Source organism: Echinococcus granulosus (genome assembly GCF_000524195.1).
Source record: "Echinococcus granulosus chromosome Unknown EG_S00125, whole genome shotgun sequence".
Taxonomy (NCBI): domain Eukaryota; kingdom Metazoa; phylum Platyhelminthes; class Cestoda; order Cyclophyllidea; family Taeniidae; genus Echinococcus; species Echinococcus granulosus.
The window spans coordinates 103,877-116,716 of record NW_020170505.1 but is presented as its reverse complement, the minus strand read 5'-3'; the positions used below and the strand labels follow the sequence as shown (position 1 = coordinate 116,716).

The 12,840-nt window shown below is 42.2% G+C and overlaps 1 protein-coding gene across 1 annotated transcript in view; it reads right to left on the bottom strand. All coding sequences in view use genetic code 11, as the record gives it.

The window, feature by feature from the left end:
- Nucleotides 1–12,710, bottom strand: part of EGR_08942 (Mesoderm induction early response protein) — a gene marked incomplete at both ends in the record, with an annotated part of 17,145 nt that extends 4,435 nt beyond the window's left edge. Inside the window, 12 exons of the mRNA XM_024498191.1 lie at nucleotides 8–90; nucleotides 169–388; nucleotides 1,424–1,633; nucleotides 2,045–2,289; nucleotides 8,267–8,380; nucleotides 8,761–8,956; nucleotides 9,261–9,934; nucleotides 10,006–10,438; nucleotides 11,293–11,583; nucleotides 11,657–11,781; nucleotides 11,932–12,065; nucleotides 12,661–12,710. Coding sequence (XP_024347390.1) covers nucleotides 8–90; nucleotides 169–388; nucleotides 1,424–1,633; nucleotides 2,045–2,289; nucleotides 8,267–8,380; nucleotides 8,761–8,956; nucleotides 9,261–9,934; nucleotides 10,006–10,438; nucleotides 11,293–11,583; nucleotides 11,657–11,781; nucleotides 11,932–12,065; nucleotides 12,661–12,710 — 2,775 coding nt within the window. The remainder of the gene's footprint in view (nucleotides 1–7; nucleotides 91–168; nucleotides 389–1,423; nucleotides 1,634–2,044; nucleotides 2,290–8,266; nucleotides 8,381–8,760; nucleotides 8,957–9,260; nucleotides 9,935–10,005; nucleotides 10,439–11,292; nucleotides 11,584–11,656; nucleotides 11,782–11,931; nucleotides 12,066–12,660) is intronic.
- Between the last annotated feature and the right edge of the window lie 130 nt (nucleotides 12,711–12,840).

The following is a 12,840-nucleotide window of genomic DNA, read 5'->3' as shown; positions in this document are numbered from 1 at the left end:
CACTTACACCACGCCAATCACCCTCTCCTTCAACGTTGGGCAGGTAATCTTCGTCTTCCTCAGAGTTATAGGCTGGTGGAGAGTCACCGGCTGTATGTCAAAAGAAAGTGAAAAGAAGTGTGCACTTTGGATGAAAATATGTATACGGGGGGATGAAAAAAAAAGTACCCGCAAGTGCCTGACACCAAAGTGAGACGGTATGATTCTTGCAATCAGAACCGACTTCCTCCTCATCATCATCATCGTCTTCGTCTTCATCTACGTCTGCGTCGTCATCAGCTTCATCGTCCATTACTACGTCATCCACTAGCTCCTCCTCTGCCTCACCATTACTCGACGTGAGATCAATTTCGATTGCCCTCATACCGGTGGACTTAATCTGAGCAGGCTGTGGTGAAGGGAGAAAAAACAGTTACCTAAGAACTCACTCCTCTATCAGCAGCATTTAAAAGAACGAAAAAGAAAGACGGGAGAATAGGAATCCTAATAATGTGCTAGTATAGACGAGCTACTTCAATCTACTATCAAGAATCCGTTTTAGGGAGTTATTAGCGAGTACCAATATTTCAAGTTCGTTGTAATGCAGTGCCAAATGGAGCAGAAAACAGGGATTTCGAAGGAGTTCTTGGCGTTGCTATCTCTGCCAAAATGATTCTGCAGTAATAAAGATGTTGTAGATACTCATACAGTTAGTGAGCCTTATGGTTCAAGCAAAATCTCAGCACCACTAATGTTTAAAAAAAATATTTAAGACCACAGGTGCGATAAAGACGAAAACAATTATTTAGATAGAAACCCCTAGTTGGTTACACGGGTTTTAATTGTCATTGTTGTCCAATTTACCAATAGCGAATTCAGCCAATTCGCAGTCTCCACATCGTATTTTTTGGCTCTGATTACGCCTTTTAAAATCGCAGAAGTAATTTAATGTTTATCATAGAACCCCGTATTCATTTGATTACAGTGTAGAACCATTATCAACACTACTAACTAGCAGTTTAAAAAATTCTGGTGGTAATTTTTGTGCCAGAAAGTCATTCTAAGGGGTCACCAGTTGGCTAAAAGCATCTAAAACGAACATTCCTGTTCTCAGCCTTTGGCAGCGACGACATTGACAAATTCCAGTATGAGCGTCGGGAATGCTTAGGTAGAAAATATAACAAATACCGGTAAATCTCCCCAACATCACAGCGGCACCGATTCATCTCATTTACGCCATCTACAGTCGCGGATATTCTGATATTTCTTAGGTGTCGTCTATCCATAATGAATCCATCAAATCTAGCGCGAAACTTAACACTATTATTCACGTCAGACACTTCAAAAGCACCCATGCTGCCCACCAACCATGCATGTTCATTGGTTGCGGTATCTCTTTACCAAAGGCCTCATCGTTAACGATCGCGAGGCGAGCAAGTCTTACCGGATGAACAGTACCGTTGCTGCTGCTCTGGACCGTCACCGATGCCTCGATAGGTGCCTGTGTTGCGCTGCCATTGTAGCGGCGTTTACGCGTGATAGCTCGCTCGCCCGAAGTCGACGTATTCATTGTTGATGAGACGGTCTCAACGGGAATGGCAGAAGCGGGAAGACCATAGGAGGCCAGAAGTTCGCTCAGTGACATCTCGCTCTCCTAGAGAAATAAACGTACTAGTGCATATACATACGTTCTTACAAAACTAAGGAGCAAAAAACTACATGAATGTCAGATCACCTCTGAATTGGACAGTATATGCATAAACGCAATTAGAATACATAAAACAAAAGCAGATTCCAGGGCGTGAATAGATAATACAAGAGATTTAAAATACTGATGAGTCTGCAAACATTGCAATATAAATAGGTACGACAAAGCACCTGCTACCAATTTTCCATAAAAATATGAAGAAACCATGTATCGTAGGGGCAATCATTTTAAGTGTTGGGATCAAGGGGCTCATCAAGAAGAAATCATGTGTGGAGGTGGCGTGTTACTGATTCGACGGTGAAAAAGAAGACAAAATTTTGAGCTAAAGGAAGGATGAGACAGAAAGTAAGCTCCTACCCTCATCAAACCATTAACCTCCTCTTCATCAGCAACATCCTCCTCCGCTGCAATGCTATCATCATCCTGGACTCCACTGCCTTCAGGAGGCTCGAATTCTGAGTCACCAGTGTCCGTGTCCTCGTCTAGATTAATGAATTCCACGTTTCCGTCCTCCCTCCCAAAACCTCCCGCACCAGTTGTGGTTGATTCTGACATCTGCGATTGGAAAAAGGAGGACTTGGAGCTTATGTAGCTACGATGACCTATAAAAATGTGAAGGATAATTCATGTTAAGGATACATCCTGTAATCGACTGGATTTCATTTACATTACTTAAGAGCACGACGGTTATGCTGGCACTTGTACAAAACAAGACGTTGCCAGCCAAGTACAATTTCTTGAAAATGCTAGTTCTCCAACATTACACAATCTTAAAAGCTTAGTAACTGCTAAGCAGAGCACAGAACAAGTTATTAACCTGAAAAGGTAGTCACAGGATAATGCTACCATACAAAGCACCGCAACTTTACAAGGATCTTTCAAAATGGAACCGCAGATGCGTATATAAAGCCGAGCATTTAAAGCAGAGAAAATTCGGGATGTACCACTGACATGGGGTGTAGGCTAAAATAAAGGCACCTCGTCTGTTGGATAAGCAAACCCTAAAAATTACGAGCGTGAGCCTTTTCAACCACAACATAGCATAGTGTCAACAAAGCAGGAAAGCTATGAGGATATAAGAATGTCAATCAAAAGAGGCTTAGTGGCTTGACCAGGCATTTTAGTACATCACTATAAAGGCATAGAAACGAACCGAATTATTCACACAGTGGTTGGGTGCTTAAAATAAAACAGTAGAAAGGTGTCAACACGAGGATCCATTTCTAAACAAATCTAGGCAAGTTTGAGGATAGTACTTGGGAAGGCTACTCAAAATCACGATAGCTTAGAACCATGATTCTCGAGTTAACTATAGAGCCACACCGTTAGTCTCAAGGGCAAAAGACCCATTTATTTAAAAGTGTAAGCTCGCAGACTGTGATGATAGATTAAAAAAATGTGTGCACATTTGTCTTGAAATACGCGTGCCGGAATATAAATGAAACTGCTGAAAGTACCAGGAGGGCTACGCGAGCAAATCGCATCCAGTAAACTACAAATGTGTCCTTGGGACGGGCAAAATTTAATAAAGAAGACACCCAAAAAAGCTCACCCTAAAAGAAGGTATGGTGGGCAATTAATACAATATTTAGGAAAAAAATTAAGATAATGTCTGAGGCCTGTTATTGAGAAGCCAAGTGGTTAGCTTTAGTGACTGTACCACCAGTGTTATCTGTTTTGGTAAACATCCACTAATATTAACTAAGGTAGCACTTTAAGCTAGCACCTTGCATAAAGTTCCTACAACAAGATCGCATTATTGTTAGAGTACTAAAGGGCTTAAATGGACGTTTATACCAGGTGGTTACGTTTTTTTTAATCTACATGGTTGATGACACTGTTGGACGAGGCTCACAGACCCCCTCCTCCCCTACCCTCATATTCAAAGAACACTTAGGTTGATTTAGTTTTGTCATGTTTATTCGGTAAAGTAAATGGGGAGAGCGTGTACGAGTTCGATGCCATGTTTAACCGACCAAATTCATTCTTTCAACTTCACTCATTTTTACCACAGCGTCCCGAGACTCCCCGAAGACAAAAGAAGACACAATACTCGGGCAGAATATATATTCAGCACAGAGAAGGTGTCCAGGCTACTGGCATGGCCTAAAAGGCCAGCCCACCCAGCGAGGTACAAGGGGGCTAATTCAAAGTCCAAAAGTGGCGCCCCACTAGAACCGAGGGATAAACCACTATCGTATTACAGTAGTTATTGATGGTGTAGCTGTGAGGCTTTGAGACTTCTATGAATACGAAAGAAGACGCAGTACTCGAGCAGAATGTATATTCAAAATTCAGCAAGGCTTTGGGTTACTGCTACCGCCCAGAGGCCAGCCGGTCGGTCATATACATGCATATGTGACTGGAAATCTACGTCATCAATCTGAATTGTAGTCTGTGGAGACTAAAGTGTTCGTAAAGTTTAATATGCAGCCTTACAAAATCACATCCCTGCAATGGTAAATAAGAAGTTAATTTGGCGTCTTGATGGGATTTGACACATGTTTATTGGTCACTTCTGTTTGACAGCACCTTAAACACTCCAACACAATAATTTTGTGTCAATAAGAACAAATTATAGTCCTAAGTGCTTGGTTGAGCTTAGTCAGTTACCTAATATCGCATTACTAGGACTCGAAAATTAGTAAAAATGCATTTATCTGTAATTCACTGGCAGGATTTCTTAACATTCCGACTGCCGATATTACACCAATTTGTTCATTAATATTTACGTCATTATCGCGATTACTGATGCATTGAATTGAAATTCTGGGTATCGTTTGAGCAGCATTTATGTGACATCAATTAAAAGAATAAAAGCTTGAAATTTCAAGGATCCGACTAATGGAATAGGGGTCAGATTAATCAGTACTCCTATTTCTGCCTATTGGTAACGAAGTTTTCCTAGCAATGCTCATATAATCAGAGTCGTGACATTGTCATGCTCTTGTGGCACATTTCAGTCTGCATAAAATTTAAGTGATGATTATTTCTTTTGGGGTCTAATAGACATGTTTGCATTTTTTGCCGCCTTCGGGAATTAGCTGCTATCTATAAAGTTACTGCAAAAACAACTTTAGTGTAATACTTATGTTGTTTTAATTTGCCTTTCAGTGAGGAGGCAACCTGGGAATTCGAATCTGGTGAGAGGGTCGCCGCCTTCCGTGCCTAGTTGTGATTGCGGCTCTTCCCCTCCCTAAACATTGCACCTTCCCCCACGATCTTACCTCCTTAATAAAGATGTCAAAAGTAAATCAACCGGGCTATTCTAGGAACACTAGGAGCAGGGTAGAGGAGACCGATGAGTCTCGCCCTACACCTAGTGTAGTGTAATATGAAACTGATTTATTTAGAAATAGCATTAATCAGCCTTTAATGATTTGGGAGTTGGATTCAGTGATTTTTGGGCCACTTTAACGTCCCAAAGGGTGTTAGCAAACCAACGGTTTTATAACGTAAAGTCATTAGTTCCATTTTTACATTCCATGCTGGGATTCGTGAAGCACTGCTTACTCATCAATCAAATGTCGCTTGGATACAGTGGAAGTAGTTTGATCGGTTAACAACTTATTTCCAATTTAAGATACATTTATTAGTCAAATGGCAGAGCCTTATGATCAGGACGACGCATACCACTTTTGACAACTGGCGGTAGCAGGATACTCTGCTGACATTCGTATTTTCCCATTCCGAATAAGTTAACTTGAAATCTATGTAATAAAGTACTGTACATTATATGCAACTAGGAGGTTAAAATTAAACTTTCCTAGACTTAGCACTATATCCATAAAATCGGAGCAGAGCTTAAAGTGCTATTTCTATTAAGTTGTACAATAAAGTTCCTGCTTATGCATACGAAGTAATAAAGACCAGTATTAAAACTAATAAATGCTTTAAGGTACAATTGTCTTCAAGATATTCCAAATATGCAGGTTTAACAGACATGTCTCCTATCATGGTTGTGATGCCACCAGAAAATTCGCCCAATGGCTAAGACTCAGTCCAACCAAAGCAACAGTTATCAAAATATCAACTTTGTCACTGAACTCAAATTGTAAAAACTTATTTGGTCAGTCTGTGGCTAAATTTTGTTTACCTATGTCAAAGTAGCCCTTGAACAAGCGTTTAGAGTCTCAAATAGTGAGCAAAATGCAAATGTTCGTGTGATTTTAAATACTGTCTACAAGAAAGAATTACATTCATTTAGATAAAGTCCAACCTCATCGGTTGGTTACAAATCTCACGGTCGGAAGTCATGCTCGTCTAGATCTAAATCATTAAACTCGGAAGGCGTAGCGGCCTGCTTGAGACCTCAGTAATGAAAATCAAAAAAGAAACCGAGCCGGAAAAATTAAATTAGGAGTAAAAATATGCATTGACTAAAGTAGTCATGAAGGGTCCCAAACGTGGTCCATCCTTTTGCACTTTAACAGTACAGAAAATGAAATGTTTCATTTTGCTTAGGCAAACACCCCTGCTAGGACGTTTCGTTTATATCACCTTTGCCAAGAGCCTACCGGTCCTTCCGGTAGCTTATATTAAACTCTTGTGACTTCTGCGCCAAGAAATTGGTTGCTGGGAAGCAATCACATGCAGTACCTTTGGTTTTATCAAACATTTTGGCTCAAAATTAATTATTAAAAAATAATTACACAAATTTGACACAAATGTCTAATTTAAATGGTTGCAATAGGTTGGCTGTTTAACTCCTGTCTTTGGTGGGGAGCCACTTTTAATCTAGCCACGATAACACTTCGAACGGGCTGGCCCTTTTGTCATGCCAGTAGCCCTAGCACCCTCTGTATGCTGAATACATACATTCCAACCGAGCATTGTATCTTCTTTCGTCTTCAAGGAAGTCTAGGGATGCTACATAGGTGGCAGTGAGAAACAAACCCGATCCTGGAGGACGCCTATCCTGATTTTCACTGCTGTGTGATAAACCTTAACAGGGCGGAAGAAGTACGCAATCTACGAACAGGAGGATGGTGATGGCCCCAAACAGAAGGACTGAAATTGCCGTCCACCTTCGGCAGCTACCCCAGTCCCATGTGCTGCAGGAAAGCTACCATCAACTGAAGCGATGCTAGCCATGAACCGTCTGGAAGTTTAGTCACAGACTTCCTCTATCATACCTGCATAAAGCTGTTGATAAAGTGAACTCACCATGCCTCCTCCACTTCTGCACTAGCTGAATAGAGCCCGGGTTGATATGACTGCACAGTTCCGAAGTGAGAACAATGTGGCAAGGAGGAACAGACGCACGACCCTTCCCTCACGGGCCTGTGTGTGTTAAATCCCGTTCTTCCTTGCAAAAACCTGCTTTTGGGTCAGTGTTCCTACGTCTGTCCATGAACACGCATGATGGGCAGCACAATTTTCTGTTCCTGAGTGCAGTTTCCAAGCCGGACGAAGGTCCAAATTCGGTTAAATTGTCAAGAGGGATCAGTGACGTTGCGGTCAAGTATCTCCTCAGTTGCATACGAATTTGGCGACTGGTATAAATTTGTACACTATAAACCGGGTAGGCTACTAGTGAGTCGACTTTCGTCATTTGGAATGCAGTCCGAGCGAGCTGAAAAGTATACGTAATTAGGTATGCAGTTAAAAATACATCAAACTATGGTTTACTGTAGTCCTTCCAACAAAAAATTCTGATATCTGTGTACTTAAAACCTATTTACATCCATCTTTTAGCTTGTGCGATGGATCTAAACATATTGGTTAGACTTCAATCCATTTTCAATAGAGACACGAACGAATTCAGCCGCCTGAACACATAAAATTTACACAGAATTACAAGTTATGAAGCCTTCAGATAATAAAAAGAATTGCCAGTCGAATACAAAGCATGATACTAGAGGGGGATATGACACAAACACAAACTCCAAGCTACGATCTAATTTTCACACAAAATTGCGCCATGCAGGATACCTCCTACGTCTTTAATCAGTCGTACTTATATCAGTATGGGGACCTTGATTATCCATAGCTGAGGCTCATGGAGAAAAATAATTAGTGATACATGGCAGCAGCAGATACTACAAGTTAACAACTCTGTCCCCAGGATGATATTTGATAACCAAGTACTGTCGAGGGCTTGGGGACCCGGTGAAGGCCAACTCACTTCAAAAACATCCAACTCCTTCACCGTTGAAATATTACGATTTCCAGTAATTGTAAAAATTCCTGAGAAATAAGGATGAATAACACTGATGTAAAGAAATGTTCTGCGAATCGAGTGAATCGCCTTAGTAATGATGGTAGCCATGATAGCGATTCCGGATGCTGATCTGACCGATGACTTTAAAACAGGGGAATGTAACTCGACAGGCGACTAGCAACCATCCAACTGGAGTAATTTAAGAGCAACATAATGAGAAAAAATCACGTTTCTATCATTTCTAAATAAGTTTTACAAAAAAACCATGATGATGATAAGTGTAGACGAGAAAGAGATGAAAGACAGTAAAATGAAGGAAAGAAGGACCGGGAGGGACAATCATAGGCTTCCCACGGAGGCGCCATTCGAATGAGTTCCAATTAGGAGAGGCGTTAGGGGACCCGGAAAATGGTCACCATCGTTATCGCCGCCATCTTGACTCGTCTCCACAACTATATTTTCCAGCTCTCCACCTGCTACAGCTGTTGTCGTAGCCTCTAGCAACAGTTCACCTTCCATAGGAGCACCTCCTAGATGCGGAAGAAGTAGAGTGGATCAGGTCAACAACAGACAAGCCGAGCTTTTGTTAACCATCAATGGACAATGCGTACGGGACATCTGCATGCATTTCCTAGCATCTGGCAGGAATTCACGAGGAAAGACAAATAAATTAATCTTATTTATGCCTAAAAAATGCCTTTTAATAAACGAGCATGGTGTGAAGGTGAACCAAATGGCCATGCATACGAGCAAGCGGCGTTACTCATTAAACAGAGAAGTATTCCGCTTCCCAGTAAATTCAAAATCCAGTGTTTACCTTTAAAAATAATCCAGTCGTGCGTAATCACAAAGCGCATTCCGGATATGCATTTAACTTGTTAGTCAGAAAATACAAGTATGGGGATCTGACCCACTGATTTCGCAAACACAATAACCCAAGCGCTTGCTAGCGACAGCTTCCAAAGGAAGATCATGTTAATGTGGAAGTTTAAAATCCTCATACATCGACAAAATGGGAAGCAGCTTATTATATCAACAGCATACCTATTACCTAGTTTGATTGAAGTTCTTTGACATTTAAAAAAGACGATCAATTTACACTTCCACTATGTGACCCTGATTAAGCTGAAAATGGAAACATATTTTGAGAATAACTACAATGAATGCAAACAGTATCAAAACCCCATTTACACTCTGGTTAATGAATATAGAGATCAACCAAGAGCGATATAGGGAGACCAGACAATTTGCATCCCATTGCCTCTGCATACAATGCATCAAGAATACCACAAAACTGTGCTAAAACCAAACATACGACGACCAGTCAGCAAAATATTAAGCACCTAGGGGACTAATTCATGTTCATTATAATAAGTAAGAATGCAAATTAGCCATATGGAAATTACCGACAACACCTTCATCTGCCTCCTCTTCGTCTTCTCCGTTGATGGACTCGCGCCGTGACGTGATAGAGGCGTACTCATCCTCTATCCCTTCCTCTTCATGCATGGACGAAACTACGGTTGCCTCGGAGATTTCAGGTTGTTCGTAGTCCCTTCTTGAACCACCATCATCGACACCATTACCACTGCCAGCACGTCTCCAACTCCCCAAAGTGGATACGAACCAGCGTCCAAGAAGACCCTGGCCGGAGCCACCTTCCATGGATGACTGCGGTACACCTTCGACTTCACCCTCTTCTATCGCAGTAGGTGTGGCCAACATCGTGGACATCAGTTGAGTGGAAGGTGAAGAGGGGGATGCTAGGAGAGGCCGACGACGTCGACGACGGTAATGCTGGTTATGGGTAGAAGGGGGGTTGATGACATCACCGAGAAGATTACAGGAAATGGCCACGTCGACGCGTGTGGGGGTGGGCTTCATGGAGAGTTCGCGGACAGCAGCGATGCGATCCTGTGAGAGGGCACCTGGGAGAGGCTCAGGTGGAGGTGGTGGCACCACCCCCTCAAGAATTGGTTCCTCAAAAAGACTATTGTTTAACGCTTCCTCGTACGTTGGAGGAGGGGGACGACGACGAATTTCATCGCGGATGAGACGTTGAATGGGAGAGTTGAAGCGCGCTTCTGTGGAAAAGAGAGACGTGTCAAAAGTAGATGATAGTTATTTGCCCCTCTGTACTTTTGGGAGGGCATACGCTGTCTTGCACGTCGAGTCTCCTCAGCTGACCGTCGACCGGTAGCAGAGGAGGCGGCGCTAGAACGGCACACGAGCCCAACAGTAAGGACGATGAGAAGAGGGCCGAAAAGAGCGGATAGTACGTAGGTGAGGAGGGTACGCAGCCGCGAGTCCACCCGCGACAGTGCTGCCGCCGCCGCCTCCTTCACTGCCTCCTGAGCCACCTGAGCGGCGAAGAGCTGTGCGATGGCGGCAACGACAGAGGAAGATTTGGCGGGCTCGGAGCTGCGACAGAGGTAAGGCGCCTCGTCGACCCCGTTGGCACAGTCCAAGTGGTCATCACAAATCCGTTCCAGAGGGACACACTCACCCGCCACCCTCGCACTGCTATTGAGTGGCACGCAGAGAAAACGTAGCGCCTCTAACGAACACTGGCTCTCCAAACAATTCATCTATAAGCAAGAGGAATAAGAGAAAACTTTATCCATACCTATAGACAATAATGACATCCTAAGGCATTGGCAATACATTTAAATTCTTCTAGTAGAATTTTTAAACAATAATTAGTTATTGAAGGATTAAGCTTAATAAAACCAAGTCAAATTACTAGGCAAAATTTAGCAGGTACTGGAGCATTCAAGTTGTAAAATCTCTCATTAGAGCAGCAAAATTTACTGGGTGATTTTGCCTAAATCAGTTGGAAATTCCGAAGGAGAAATGCGTCCCCTATGGATCGCATCTAAGGCATGAAAGGTAATTCTGCGCCCCGCGAAACATGCCACTAACCCTTTGACAGATGCGATAAAATGAGTACCGCGATAGAACCTACGCTTGTAGAGTTGGTCAACTTATGTAAAACTAGAAAGAAACACTCCATCCCCTAAAGTAAATGAGGATTTCATTATACCTTTAAATAATGGGCTATTATGAATAGCAAGCGTTAACCCAAATGCTAGGCAATAACAAAGTTAGTTTAAAAAGGTTAACTTATTCAAATTATATCCGACCTCATCAAATCTTTATGGCATAGCCTGTAGAAACTTTGAAAAAATGGACAGTTAGGAGAACTAAGAGTGAACATAACATCACAAGATGGAGAAAGACTGGAAAATTTGGTAGTTAATGAAAGCCTCCTCTTTAATTACCCGACAATGTAGACTCCATTGGCTAACTGATTACCATATTATCAACTATTAATACAAAATGAAGGGAAGGCCGACCCATTAGTTCCAAAGAGGCCAGAAAAAAAACGAGTTATCGACTAGTAAATCCGATTATCTGACGAATATTCCAAAGTAAGTGCAACCATGACACCACTTGCCTCATCGGATTTGTCAGTACAGTGGTAAACGCCATCGCATCGCTGAGCCAAGCTGTAACAGGATCCGGAGACAGAAAAATCTGCGCAGGCGAATTCTGTAACAGAGGGGCATGAACAACTAATCTCATCGAGCCCGTTTAAAGGGCAGTCCCAGGAACCATCACACCGATCTTCCGCCACCGAATAACAACGCTGTTCCTGAGGAAATTCACAAGACGCGCGGTCAGAATCATTGGGTGAGCAGAAACCAGCCTCTTCCAAGGTGAAGTTAAAGCCCTGAAATGGAAGGTGTGCAGTAGTGCTACGAAGCCAGAATTGAAAGATAGTTAGAATAAAAAAAGGGACGCACAAATATGTGACTCGCATCTTCCAGCACTGGTACGGATAGGTTAGCGTTATTAGTCAGCTCTAGAGTGATGGAGTCGCCCGAAGAGATAACTTTGCTTGCAGAGGAATTCCACTTTGAATACCTTGCTAAAAGGAGCATCAAAACACCTTCATTTGGAACAGAAATATATGCCGCATTTGCTTTATCTTCTTTTAATAGGAAATACACTAGTTTTAGCATCAATATCAAGTCCAACATTTCAAGCTAGAACTCCAAAAAGCAACATGAATAATTACCTAGTTCGGTTTTTGAGTCAGCAAAATCGTCGAAGATTGTTAACTCATCGCCAGGAAAAAGATGAACATACCGCTTCCTAATGACAATCTGACCCGTGTTTGCTGCCTTAAACTCCCAAACATGTGTTTCGTTTCTTGAGAGCAAAGATGGATAATTATTTATGGAAAAGCTTGTTATGTTGTCCTTAATATCAATTTCTAAATGCATAAATAGAACACAAAGAGAAAGACGTACGCAAAGCTGTTATGTAGATACAGTATGTATAAATGATAACATAACAATAAGGGCTGACAAACATGATCGTACTTAAAAGAGGAGACTACACCATCGACTCCCCAACCAGTAGTAAATTAGCCAAGGCACAACTGAAATGTGCGCCGCCATATTGGTAGGGGGTTTGGCAACCTGGCGGTCCGTTTTTGACAAATCTGTGCATTTACTGTAGTTCATTTATTTACCCTAAAAAAAAAAACAATTTTTTTAAACCCATCAACGAAAATTAGGGTTTACACCTGCAATCACTCTATGCTCATATGGTACACTGTTAAAAGAGATAAGTCAGTAAACCACTTATATTTCGATTCTAAAATACTTTTTGAAACCAGTGCCAAAGCACGACCTCCTATTCGGTAATGCTTAAAACCGCACTTTAATTCATCGGCCTTGAATGGAGCAAAAGAGAAACACCCGGCTCCACAAACCTCGGAGTCGCCCCTCACGCCGGTCACTTGAGAAATCTCAAATCCTCCTCTGCCCTAGAACCCTCATGTCCGGTCATAGGCCTGGCTTACAACATCCTATGCCCCCCCCTCCCACGGTACTCAATGAACCACAAGAGGAAGAGACCCATGTGCTTGCAAAGAGGCGTGGCCATCAGCGATTACTAGAGATAGTAGTGCACCCACCAC